Genomic DNA, 14,395 nt, shown 5'->3' on the forward strand with positions numbered 1-14,395 from the left:
ATCAATTAAGTAAAACTCAACATCTTTGCCATTGGCTCTGATCTATTTGCATATTGTTTTACTCACACTCTTTGTGTTGTCCGGCCTACCTTTCATTGTATATGCATCTTTTTTCATACTTCAATTACACATATAGTTGTTGTTTGTAAATGCAAGTACCATGTAATGTACTGCTTAGCATAACTCTACAACAGCTATGTAACACAGTAACAACGTAATAAAACTATGTAGATCAAACTTAAACCTATTAACTTGGTGTATTTCTACTATAATTGGTAGAACATAAAAAAAAGTTTAATGTTGGAGTCTTATATAATACTTATAAAATAATCAGTTTAGTTAATTAGAACTCACTTGTGTGTGATTTACTTGAGTTCACTGAGTAAATATTACTCATCCGACCAACTTAAAAGCTACTTGACATAACATTTTTAAGTAAAATCTTACATTTTATTTTGGGTAATACATAAAAATAATCAGTCTAGTTAATTACTTTTAATTGCCGAGTACATATTACTCAACTGACCAACTTAAAAGCTGCTTGACACTTTTAAGTAATACAACATTTCATTTTTAGGTAATACATAAAAATCTCAAAAGTTAGACTATGATTAAGAACGGGTTGATGAATGTATGAAATACCCTCATCATACCAGAGAAATAATGACTGCCCACAACCAAATTGTGAGAGATAAAAGAGGCTTTCACTTGAAAAATAAAGCACAGATGAAAAGATTCAGAGTTGTGCTCGATAAACGTGTTATATTACCAGATTTTACAACTTTACCTTACGGTTATTGATTGATTTAATTCATTTTTAAAATGGTTATGCCTAAAGGGTTTGATACTAGGTTTTAAATGCCATTTCCTTGTATTGTATGTGGACCTAGCAATAGTGGAAAATCTTTTTTTTTTTTTATCAAATTGTTACTGGAAAATTGTGTGTATTCCATGTCAAAAATCCCAGGAGAAATTGTATGGTGTTATATGTGCTGGCAGCCTCTCTACGATGAGCAGTTGAACAAAATAAATATCTGCTTTGTTCAAGGTATACCCGACTCAAAACAAACTTATTGGTGATTGATGATTTGGAAAACGGCCAGCAAGAACGAGGAAGTAGAAAAAGCCTTTACAAAATATACTTACCGTAGAAACCTGAGCGTTGGACTTCGTTAAAAATCTCACAGCTCCTCCAAAAGTATCTGATAACTGGAGACCCCTAGGATGGTCTGAAATGTTACGAACTGTAGCTAACTTAAACATTCCCTTTTCAACCATTCCTAACGTCAGGGTTTGATGTAAAATATCTGACCTTAAAAAGTCTAAAACTTTGTATTCTCCCGCCACTTTGACTCCCCTAACATCCTCCCCTAAAAGTAGCATCTCTTACTTCTCTAGTCTTGATACTTTTGAACCTGTTTTTAAATCTCCTACCTTTGACCCTTCAAACTGGTTAAAATTTTAATTAAGATTGATGATATATTAATTAATAAATGATAACACATTGTAATGCTTAATCTTGTAATGTTATTTTTTATTGAAATAAAATGTTATTACAATGACTTTTGTAGATGTTAAGAGTCGTTATTTTAAAATGTATTACAAGTACAATCTAAATTTATCACCAGGGTTAGCACTTTGAATGCAGTTCATGGCATGCATTTTATTTACTCTAGGGTACATTTTTTTGACAAAAGACATGACCATGTTATTGTTAGACTCTTACTCAAAGGTATGTAGTGCGGCTTGTCATAGGTTAATGGGACGATTTTGTTATTCTCACCAGTTATATGTACGCATCTCAACAAAGGCACAAAACTGTCCCAAACCCTTTGATAATGAATAATATACGTATACACAAACATGGTGCAAAATTCTGCATGAATGTCAACCGACAGGGAGCCTCAGGTTCATGATGTGTGAGTTCTTTGTTTTGTTCCAATACAGGTGCCATGTAACTGCTGTGCCATTTAAGGTGAAATGGAAATTTGGAACTTCAGCCTCGTGCTAGGTAGCTAACCAGCTAACATTATCCAATTACCAGCACATGAATGCATTTGAGGCTTTTACTTTTAAGCTTGCCATAATCTAAGAGGGACTGTTTACTGTAAGTCTAACGCTGGAGTTTTGTAGTAGTATAGAGTTTGGTTATTTGCCGTGTTTAATCAAATAATCAAACAATCGGTCGTCTTTCTTACCATATATAATGTGAGGTGCATCGGTCGTCTTCCTTATCTGAAATGTTCGATTCTTTTGCAGGCCAGAGGGGGCGCTGCACACAACAGACGTTCGATAAGATTGTTTTTTTTATTGGAATAATCAACCTATACGGTTGTTTCTTTGCGTGATCATGTTGAACTGTAACATTCCTCTCTCAAACATTTTAGCACAAAATTAACTCCATATAAAACTATTAATAGCTGAACTTGCTGTAACCACTGGAGGCCAAAAATGATTAATGTTAGCTACAATGAATGCAGTGGGGGACAGGGAGGGAAATCGCCAAAACATGCCTGAACAAGTCCGGCCATGCACAGTGTGTTATAGTCAGCTAATGTTTAGTGAACTCATCAAGTTGCGTATGTGAGAGCTTAAATAGTTTCGCTTTATAATGTACAATATTTTTTTGTCTGCTTAAATCTAGTATGTGAATTAGCAGATGCTGAAGTCTAGGCTGTAAAGCAGTTTAGCCTAATTAAAAAAAAAAAACTGACCAACTTTGTACAGTCTGAGGGAAGTTTTTCTTTGAGTTTGGCTAAATTTCTTCTCCGACTAGACTCTAGCATCTGCTTATTCACAGGCAATCTACTATATTTAACTTTATGACACACAATTTTGCTTAATAATTTACAATGCAATGATTTAATGGAACCATTTATTCTAACACATGCACGACTAGCGCTATGACAGTATTCACACAAGTATATATGTTTAAATAAAATTAATAAATAAATTTTAATTCATTGCTTGCTTGATAACGTACCTTATTGTACTTCAAAAAACGGGACTTCACGAAATGATCCACACGGCCATCAAACCAGTCTTGAGTGGGAGTCTGAAAGCTGACTACTGAGCATGCTCACATCGCAGTCTTGTTACTACTTGATTGTTTTAAGTTGTCTGCACTCAAGACCTTAAGTAAATTGTATTTTTCACGCTGCAATTAACGGTAACAACAAAAAAACAAAAACTTGTAAGAAATGCATTTTGTTGATAATCTGAGTAAAGTTAACTAATTTATTTAAGTCATGAGGACTATTACAATTTACAGTGCAGTCTTAAATTGCCCCATCCCAACTTTTGGGAACGTATTGCGGCTATCAGTTTCAGAATAAAACATATTTACAAAAAGCAAAATAAAGTTAAAAGGGTAAAACGTGTTTTTGCTACTTATGTTCAATAAATCATCTCTTTCTATTTCTATATGCATTTTACCTACTGTCCCAACTTGGAATTGGGTTTGTAAAAGGCCAACTGCCTCCTGATGGGGAGTCCAGACATGGGGCATGGAAACGGTGTAACATATGCTGCCAGAGTGCAATCAATACCAAAATGAGAGAGATCAATGTTGAGAATTGGGATTCTCATAGCAGTGGTGCAGCACTTTGTATTGTGGAGTCGGCAGAGATGCAGAGATTGCATACCATGCCCCTAAAGCCTCTTCTTGAAACACAGAGCAGTGGCAAATGCCACAGTATTTTTTTTTTTTAACATGACATGGATATGCTGCTTAGAATAGTTAATGAATAGTTCATTGACATCTTTATCCCTTTGAGTGTAAATATAAACTGGACCCGGTCATCCCACAGCTTTAAACTAGGATTGTCAGTGAGGTCAGTTGTGCAAGTTCCTGGTCAGCTTCCCATGTGATGGATATCAGACTGAACCCAAAGTACTGCGTAGGTACCCTAATGGTGCAAATCTCCAGTGTGCGTTGCAAATTACCAAACTTCAGGAGATGCAGAGCAAATTTCTGTGAAAGCACTGAAGGGAACGTAAATCATCATAACCATTCAGTACGGCAGTACATTTTCCACACATAATGAATTTTAGTTATGATTCCTTCATTATTAGTTGTAAGATATACTGTAGAGTTAAGAGATGAAAAGAACACGACAACACACTAAAAACAAACAGCCTTAACCAAAATGTATTAGAATAATGGACATTATAAAATAAATAAATAAATAATAAATTTAAATAATGTAAATTACTGTAATTGTCATAGTTACATAAATAAATTAAAAATAATTTTAAAAAATAACAATAATAATAATCATCAAGACTTGAAAATTTTGTGTGGCTTAATGTGATAGACAGCATAAATGTTTGCATTTAAATGATTTGGACTTTCGTGCTTTTTACATAACTTTATTTTGATGATTTCAGGCTCAAAGATCCTATCAAACGGGATCTTTGATTTGAGTAGACTTATTACAATTCAGTTTAGACTTCTCACCTTTACTTGATGAATGTTTGGTCAGTGCAACCTTGAGTAAAACTCACATCATTCATATTGCCTCTTAGTACCATGTATTTGCATATTGGGTGTCTCTTCACTGTCTGTGTGTTGTCAGTCTCCCCAGCCTACCTTTCCTTGTGTTGACTAGATTTTATAAACTTTTGTGATTCATATTAATCACTACTGATTAAAAACTGGAAAAAAAAACAGTGTGGAGAAAAATGATTTTTTGTTTTTGTTGTTGAGTGTGATTCTGTTGTGGCTAAATGCTATAGAGACTACATCTGCACTCTGTACTGGCCTGTCAGCATTTGGCATGGTGGTCTGTAGTGAAAAAATCCTAGTTTATACTAACGGTCAATTTGATTTACAATTACTTAATTATATTGAGTTTGTACAGCTTAAACATAAGTCACAAATACTCAATAATTGTATTATCAACAAAACAAATGTAGTTAATACAATGTACTCAATTTACTTAAGTACAAATGAGTTATTGAACTTAAACATCTGAGGTAATCAGTTTCCTCAAATCATTTGAGTTGACTTAACTCATCAGGTTTTATAGTGTGCATTCTAATTGCTCTTGTAGTTCCCTGCAAAGTGTATGCACAGGGCATTCAGACATTTTAACAGCAATTCCAAACCAGAGAGAGTGAAAAAGTTCCATTAGAATGGAACTTCAAACTGCACAGGGAGAATACAGGGGGAACATCTTTAACCAGGGCCTGAGAAAAGTGGTTTCCCCTTGTATATTACAGAATGAATTTAATGTACAACAATGATGCTGATAATCTATTTCTGTGCATGATCATTTCACTCAGTAAATTTTATTCATATTATACCACCTTTACACTGAGAATACAGATGGAACAGCATTATCAGTGTACTAGTTGATTACAGCTATTAAAGATTTAATGCACTATTATATTAATTTGTTTTTATTTTTATTTTACTCCAACAGCGTCTTCCATTAACATTGTTTTATACAGAGGCTAAACGGTAGAACAGATTTACCCAGTGCCCCTAAAAAAAAGTAAGTTCCAGTAAAAACTGGCAATTAGGATCAGTTTAATATACTATAATGTTTTCTTTGCTTTTTTGTTCTCCCAGTAACTACAATGGGTCAAAAAATTTTAAACTGTAGTTAATTAAATGAAAAAAACAAAGATATGTTTTACCATTTTTCTCAAATTGAATGATTACTACATGCAGATGTACTACACTGTAATGTTTCTTGATACAGCTATGTTATCTGTTACTATGTTACCATGTTTAATGGAAGTAAACAACTGGGATTTGATCAGTGTTCCTGGTAAATGGTTTCCTTTCCCTACACTACAATGGGGCAGAAAGGTACTATGATAATCCTATCATTTCCTTATATTACAACAGGTTATAAAAGTACTATAATAAATGTGTTATTGTGTAAAGTTTGTATAATATGAATAAAAGCTACTGAGTGAAATGATCATGCACAGATATAGATTATCAGCATCACCGCTGTGCTTAAATCCACTCCAGCTGTACTATCCAAGGGGAAACCACTCTTCTCAGCCCCTGGTTAAAGATGTTTCCCCTGTATTCTCAGTTCTAAAGATTATAAAATATGAATAAAAGTTACTGAGTGAAATGATCATGCACAGAAATAGATTATTAGCATCATTACTCTACTTTAAATCCACTCCAGTTGTAATATACAAGGAGAAACTTTTCTCAAGCTCTGGTTAAAGATGTTCCCCCTGTATTCTCAGTTCTAAAGATTATATAAGATGAATAAAAGTTAGTGAGTGAAATGATCATGCACAGAAATAGATTATCAGCATCACTGTTGTACATTAAATCCACTCCAGTTGCAATATAGAAGGGGAAACCACTTTTCTCAGGCTCTGATTAAAGATGTTCCCCCTTGTATTCTTAGTGTAAAGGTGGTATAACATGAATAAAAGTTACTGAGTGAAATGATCATGCACAGAAATAGATTATCAGCATCATTGCTGTACATTAAATCCACTCCAGCTGTAATATACAAGGGGAAAACACTTTTCTCAGGCTCTGGTTAAAGATGTTCCCCTTGTATTCTCAGTTCTAAAGATTATAAAATATGAATAAAAGTTACTGTAAAGACAAGTTACATTAGTACCATAACAGTAAGACTTCAGTCTCAAAGACTACAGGGAAACCAACTTCCTAGGTGCACTGAGATACGTAGTCTAACAATAATAACACCGACTAATTACTGTGCTGTGTAACTTAATGCAGTTTATTTATTTCAGCAACAAATGTTTCAAATCTATTTATAGAACTTAGCGAGACTGATGAGGATATGGGACATAAATACACCTTAAAAATCACTTAAGTCTGAACAACAAAATGTGCCTGCATGTACGGTAATTAAATCAGAAATGGCGCAATGAATCTAACTTGTTACTCGGAGTAGTTGAAAACGGAGCCAAAGCTAGCATTAGCAAGATAGCCCACGTAGTGTTTGAGCATTAAAACATCTGCTAACAACACATTTTATACTTTAAAACGTGTTTAACTATAAGTCCTTTTACAAACAACGTGATAAATCGCTTACTGCGAGGAATAGGACGAAATAACGGTACAAAAACAAACGAATTAAGCCTATGTAAACCCCGCAGAGGAGCGTCGACTGAAGACGTCATGATTTCGACATGCGCAATGAGGGGGGAACAGGGGGAACTGAATTTACCGTAACACCGGCATTAGTGACCCTGTGGAATGGAATGCAGTTCTTTTTTTCAACGGTCCTCTCATGCTTAAGCTTTCAACTTTCTGTGGGCAAAAGCTGGGTCCTTCTTTAGCCACACTCCAGTCCAGTAGGTGGCGGAAATATCACCTTTTAGTTGAATGTCAGTCCCCTCAACACAAGGAAGAACACCGTTGACATATGTAGATGTATTTTTCTTCCTTTGCGCTTCGATTTTTTATTAGTTGTGATTGCTTCTTTATCCGCTAGAGAGGACTGAAACAATTTTGTCGAGTTTGTGGATCTGACGGTAAGCTCGTTTTCTCGGGTTATGGTAACATTAAAGAAATCATTGCACTTTTGGTGTAGGTAACTTCGGCCTCAGGAAAAACCATTCAGCATAACCACATGTACTGGATTACCTGTAAATACATCCATGTTTTGCTCATTTAAGTAGTGGGAAGCTTGAGTAACAGGCGAAAATTCTAGCTGCAGAGCCGCAGTACTGCACTTTCAGACCAGCACTCTCAGCTGCGGATGTGGTGTGGCATAGCTAATGGTCGAGAGGCTTAATAGCTAACGTTACCGTATATTGCGTTTTATTACATGGAGAGCACGGAAGGCGGTTTTCAGAAAACCTTAAACAGCGTAACAGGAAACACGGTTACGTTGTGACAACGTTGCTTTGGTGGCTCCAAGGTTGCCACAGCGTTAAAATATAATTAAATATAATAAGTTGTGACAACGTAACATGACAGCATTCTAGGAAGTTGTGACAAGACATCGTTGTCAGTAAATTGTTACAACCATAGATATACATACCTCGATGCCGCGTTGCCTGTTGTTGCTTATCTGAGGCGATACGTCTGTGCGTCCGCCATGTTGGAGCGGTCAAGATCCGCTTGTGATCAAATTCACTTGTATTGAGAGATGATGAGTCTCAGGATTAAATCGGCCACAACTTCCTTATTACTCAACCGATTTTCACCAAATCTGTTTTGTTATAATCCTCAGACATAGATTAATCTAGGTTGCACGGACTGCTCTCGGTAGCTTTTATTTCTTTAATAACCGATCGTGCTAATTAGCCGTCCGGACCAGCAGAAAAGTATTCAGTCTGCACCTGACGTTAAAAACCGAGTTTAGCGCGAGCTCCGATAGAAACACAATCTCACAATCAGCAAATCCATCAATGTGTGAATCGTTTCTCATCTTAATACACATACAAATAAAATAAACCCCCAAAGACAGTAAGAAAGACGAAGCTAAAATTGGCTTCCTATTCGCCAGCTTCTTTCTGGTGCCTGAAACTGCACCATTTAAGGTGGAACGGGAAAATTGGAACAAGAAGCTGGCTGATGCACCATTTAAGCTGGAACGGGAAAATTGGAACAAGATGCTGACTGATGCATCATTTAAGGTGGAACGGGAAAATTGGAACAAGATGCTGGCTGATGCATCATTTAAGGTGGAACGGGAAAACTGGAGCAAGACGCTGGCTGATGCATCATTTAAGGTGGAACGGGAAAATTGGAACAAGACGCTGACTGATGCATCATTTAAGGTGGAACGGGAAAATTGGAACAAGATGCTGGCTGATGCATCATTTAAGGTGGAATGGGAAAATTGGAGCAAGACGCTGGCTGATGCATCATTTAAGGTGGAAATTCGAACAAGAAGCTGGCAATTAAGAAGCTAACTTAAGCTTCGTGTAAGGTGCTAACGTTAAGTTAATCTATTATGAATATCTACACGGATTAAGGAATACTATAACTTGCCTAGCTCAAAGTAATAACCATTATTGTAAATAAATAGATACTACATAAGGTTAAGGTCCCATGAATAGACTATTAAGCTTATTTCATTTAATATGAAATTAGAGGAAAAACAATGACATGAACAGGTTCTTTGTGCCTCACCAACCATCTAGAATCCTGAGTTCCATTATTTCGTGCATGAAATTGCCAACAGGTCGTTATAATACGGTATGGCGAGGTTACTTAATAATGAGGTTGCCTTGTTCAGACAACGTAAACAGCACCACCCTTTGACAACTTTCTAGAAACGTTGTAAGAGAGCAGACAGCGTTCTGAAAATGCGAGATTGTCGTCGCTGTAGAACCAAAAGTCCACGGGGAACGGCTGGATCTGATCCAACTCCTCCTATGTCATGTTTTAATTGGTCTGAACTAAATCAGACTCCACCCCGCCCCGCTATACTTGCCCGTCAGATTAAATTAAAACGTAATCAAGTGCGAATGTGAAAGTAAGCACATAACGCACATTTTCTCTCTCTTATGAAATTCCAGGAATTAGTTGATAAAACATAGTTATGTGGGTTATTTTGACCTGTCATAAGTGCATTCTAGTGTTTAAAAACATTCAGCGTTTTCAACTAGAACTCGTCTATCATAAGTACACTTGAGATGTAGGCCTACAGAACGGACTTTGTACCGGATGTGAAAAAGCTTTTCGAGTTTTGACAAATGAGTGCGAACGTCGTGAATCATGAGCGATTATAAAGGCTGTGTTGTGGCGTTTTTTTTTTTTAAATCGTGCACAAACAAAGTGTAGGTAGTAGACACAGGCCAATATTTACCCTGTGCCGAAGTAGCTAACAGCTCACTGACGGGGTTTGATGTGTTGGATTGATGTGATAATGGACAGATATGGTTATCAGGTCTGACTTTGACTTGGTGTGTCTCTAACACAGTAGCTTTACGCGCGAGCAGAAACGTGGCTAAACGGCCGCACTACGTCTATTATTCGTAGCTCCTCTCTGTGGAGTTAGTTTTGTGCCAAAATGTTTGAGAAAAGATCCTGATGTTTGAGAGAGGAATGTTCCGGTTTGAGAGGACAGCGGTGCTCTGAGCACGCAGCTAATGAACTTGAACGCACTTGTCAGCACGAAGTGCGCAGGTAAACGCCTTCGGATTTGCTCAACAAAACATTTTGGTTTCATTCAAAACTTGAAAATCTGCACAACAGTGCAGAACTCGCACGTGCAAAACACTCCGATTTTCATTCAAAACGGAAAACCTGCTCACTCATGCTCTTCACCTTCAAAACTCCCACGTGCGCGCAAATCATTTCTGCTCTCAGCTCCGCAGCGCGCGCTCAACTTTCATATCTGCTCGCTCTAAAATGTCTGAATGTTTGTGCCAAAACTCCAGCCAATCAGAGCTGCCGAGGGGCGGTTCCTGTCAGCGCACCAATCATGGCATCTTTTCTTAAGCAGCTTTATGCCAATTGGTCAAGGTACGTTCGTGGCTGTGGTATTGAGTCGGCTAGTGTGTTGTAGCCTCGACATTAGCTAGATGGTTTCTAGCTTTCTCGTAGCAAATGAACAGAAACGATTTATCAGTAATACTCTGTCATAAATAATAACGTATTAATATAACTAACATTGGTAGCTCGGCCATTTGTTCCCTACCAGAGGCTTAACGGTAGCTAACTTCAAATAGCTTAACATTAATCGACTAAGCTAACGTTAGCAAGACTTCTTTGACTGTAGCTAACAGTGTCTAAGAGTGTTCTGCTGAACTCTCCTATAGTGCTTCATAGGCTCATCTTGTTAATCCTGTATATCTATCTTCTATAGTGGCGTCATCAAAAAACAATACTGATGCCGTGCAAAAAAAAATAAAAAATCAGGGAGTAATAAAGTTCATCCTATTTTGTTTACTAGACATAATACTGTACTTCTTTTCTAAGGCCCATACATGTTGTTGTTTAGCACCCATCAACAGTAGGTTGGTTTGAAGCCAAACGTCAGTGTGTTTTGATAACCTAAACTTAGTGTCCAGGATATTAACTGCATTAACGCTGTGAAATGCTGACAACAGATAATAAGTCAGTCAATTAAGTCTTTTAACAGTGAGTTTCAGAATCATCCGGTTTTTTATGTTTGCATTTTAGAGTATACTGCTTGTTCAAAGGGAATGGTGGAAATCCAGAGATGGTAGCAAAGAGCTGAGAATGAGAAGAAATATCCCTTACATTTATAGTTTCTGTGCTTGATATTTTTAATCAATGATTTACAGTAACCGATGTGTGAACACCGAACAGAGGAAAAACATGTATGGCCCTTAGAAAACAGTATTATGTCCAGTAAACAAAATAGGATGAACTATATTACTCCCTGTACTCACTGAAAAGTTTTTTTCGTCCATATAAAACTGCACAGCATCCGTATTGTTTTTTTGATGACGCCATTATCCAAGATAAATATACAGAATTGACAAGATGAGCCTATGAAGACAAGCACTGTAGGAGAGTTCAGTAGAACACTGTTAGCTACAGTCAAAGAAATCTTGCTAATGTCAGCTTAGTTGATTAATGTTAAGCTATTTGAAGTTAGCTACCGTTAAGCCTCTGGTAGGGAACAAAATGGCCGAGCTGCTGTTAGTTATATTAGTACGTTATTATTATCTATGACAGAGTATTACTGATAAATCGATTCTATTCATTTGCTACGAGAAAGCTAGAAACCATCTAGCTAATGTCGAGGCTACAACACACTAGCCGACTCAATACCACAGCCACGAACGTACCTTGACCAATTGGCATAAAGCTGCTTAAGAAAAGACGCCATGATTGGTGCGCTGACAGGAACCGCCCCTCGGCAGCTCTGATTGGCTGGAGTTTTGGCACAATCATGAAGAGCATGATTGAGCAGGTTTTCCAGTTTTGAATGAAAATCGGAGTGTTTTGCACGTACGAGTTCTGAGAGGGAAATGCATTGTTGTGCAGATTTTCAAGTTTTGAATAAAACCAAAGTGTTTTGTTGAGCAAATCTGAGGCGTTTACCTGCGCACTTCTTGCTGACAAGTGCGTTCAAGTTCATTAGCTGCGTGCTCAGAGCACCGCTGTCCTCTCAAACCGGAACATTCCTCTCTCAAACTTAAGGATCTTCTCACAAACATTTTGGCACAAAACTAACTCCATACCTCTCCACAGCGAACGGCCCATAGATTCAGCAGTGCAGCTGCAGGTTTGTCATGAAATGAAGGAAGACAATAAACTACAACTACAATCGTCACTATACAGCATGTTCTAATGATTATATTTGACAGAGATATAGACGCAGGCCGCTGTGTTGCTCCACACAGTTACAGGAAGAAATGTTGAGTATCAATGTTTTAACAAACTCAAATTAAACGTGCACACAATCATTCATGTGGCTCACATTAGTAATTTTAGCCAGTTTTCATGGTTTTATTTGCAGTTTCCGTTATATACATTTACATCATACTCTGTTCTTTACAACAAATATAGTTAACGGAACATAATAATGTTCATTTAAACTTTGACATCAAAGTGTCAAATCACCTTTGAAACACACATTTATGTATTAATCTGTCCTTCTTGTCATTTTTTTATAACATTTATATTAAAAAAATAATAGACAATCTATTGAACTCTCTGACTGTTAGACCTCATGTTGTCAAACTTACTTAGAAATATTTTCTCCTATATATTCCAAGACTTATTTGGGAAACACTGAAGTAATTTGTTTAAGAATGATTTAAACTATTAAAGCACTATTAAAGAAAATTAGAGAACGAATTAAGAAATTGTGACCACATTTAAGCACCTACGAAGTACAGAAAATGTGCACACGATTAAAAGAAAAAAAAGGGTGAATTCTTACTCGTGGAAACCAATTAAGGAATCGTGACCATGAAAACGTGCGGATGAACTGCATAACGTTCACATGAATTAACATTTATTTTTTTTCTCTGTCCCCTCTGGGTTTCCATACTTAACGGCAGCCAGCAGCACTGAAATATACTTGAGTACTAAAAGGAACCAAAAATGTGCACCGTTTATTCCTATACTTGTGCAAGCCAAAAGTGTGGCTGCAGTTCCTAAACAGAGACACAGGGAGCTGAAAGTGCGGGTCTGAAAGTGTGGAGGCTTTGAATATGAATTTGCTAATGTCACTACATAAATTAAATGTCATTAGCTTGTTATTAGTTTAGTAGACTGAATTGATGTGATTGTACTAATTATGTCCAAGCCTCTGAGCTTCAGACTTGTTTTATATACTTTCTGTTAGTGATTTGTATGCAATGTTTGTGTTGTAACAGTGCCAGGATGAAGCGAATGGCTGCACTCATCAGACAAGTTTTGTCAGCTCATAGGCTTGATGTCCCAAATACCTCTGCTATTTGTCCTTCCACTACGTGGGCCCGTGCACCTCCATACGCTCACCATGCACGGTACCTGGCTGTTAAACAGGTGAAACTCTATAACTCGTACAAAATGTGGCAGCATAAATCTTAACAAAAACAAAAAAGAGAGATCATATCGCTCCCATTTTAAAAGAACTGCACTGGTTACCTCTATCTTTCAGGATAGATTTTAAAGTTCTGCGACTAGTTTTTTTAATGCTCTGAATGACCAAGCACCTGTTTACATCACAGAATGTCTGTTTGTTTATGTTCCCACACGTGATCTTAAATATATTGTTATGATTTATATTATTCTTCTTTTTATTGTAGTTGCGCATTGCAAAGCAAATTCTTTTTTTATTCTTCTTTTTTATTTTTCTTAACTTGTCCCAAAATTTTTTAGATATCAACACCGTTTTAACTACAGATTGTCCGGTCTGATTGTGTGATGCGTGCTTATATACAGTTTTTTGCTTGGATGCACAGATTCCATGTAGCAATGGAGTGTTGCAGAATTTTTTTCCCATGGGAATGGGGTGAAAAATTGCATGACAACACAAACTCTATTAATACTTTGCCTGAGAGTCACCAAACTACATGTCCTCACTCAGGGCAGGACCTCAATCTCTAATACACAGCTACACTGACCCATACTCCTCTATGGGTTGTTTTTCATCCCTTGTTCCTCCCATAGATTCCCATTCATTTTCACCCTCACCCAAGCCCTATTATTTCCTTTGCCCAAAAGCCAGCAAAATGCATGTACTCACTCAGGGTAGAACCCCAAGCTCTAATCCACAGCCACACTGCCCTGCACTCCTCTGTTTGTCATTTTTTCATCCCTCGTTCATCACATAGACTCCCATTAATTTTCGACAACACATAACTAACACTTCGCAACATGCTACGAACAACTAAATGCACACCCCATACACATAACATTCCTCATATATGGGAATAGTGCAGTTGTGGTTTTTGGACCGATCCGACGTAGATTTTGTAAAATTATCATTCAAAGACAAAATTTTTCCCATTGAAAATGAAG

At 37.0% G+C, this 14,395-nt stretch overlaps 1 protein-coding gene across 4 annotated transcripts in view; it reads left to right on the top strand.

The window, feature by feature from the left end:
* Positions 1-7,354: 7,354 nt before the first annotated feature.
* The window catches only part of mtif2 (mitochondrial translational initiation factor 2), a 42,517-nt gene continuing 35,476 nt past the window's right edge, over positions 7,355-14,395 (top strand). For 3 of the 4 annotated variants that reach the window (XR_005007262.1, XM_036570573.1, XM_036570575.1), the window contains exons 1-2: positions 7,355-7,485; positions 13,267-13,417. Coding sequence is in view for 2 of the 4 variants with exons in the window: in XM_036570573.1 (XP_036426466.1) it covers positions 13,274-13,417 (144 nt within the window). In the remaining 2 variants the exon portion in view is untranslated. The remainder of the gene's footprint in view (positions 7,486-13,266; positions 13,418-14,395) is intronic. The other variant, XM_036570576.1, reaches the window with a different exon arrangement.

This window comes from Colossoma macropomum, unplaced genomic scaffold (genome assembly GCF_904425465.1).
Source record: "Colossoma macropomum unplaced genomic scaffold, Colossoma_macropomum, whole genome shotgun sequence".
In the NCBI taxonomy this organism is placed as follows: Eukaryota; Metazoa; Chordata; class Actinopteri; order Characiformes; family Serrasalmidae; genus Colossoma; species Colossoma macropomum.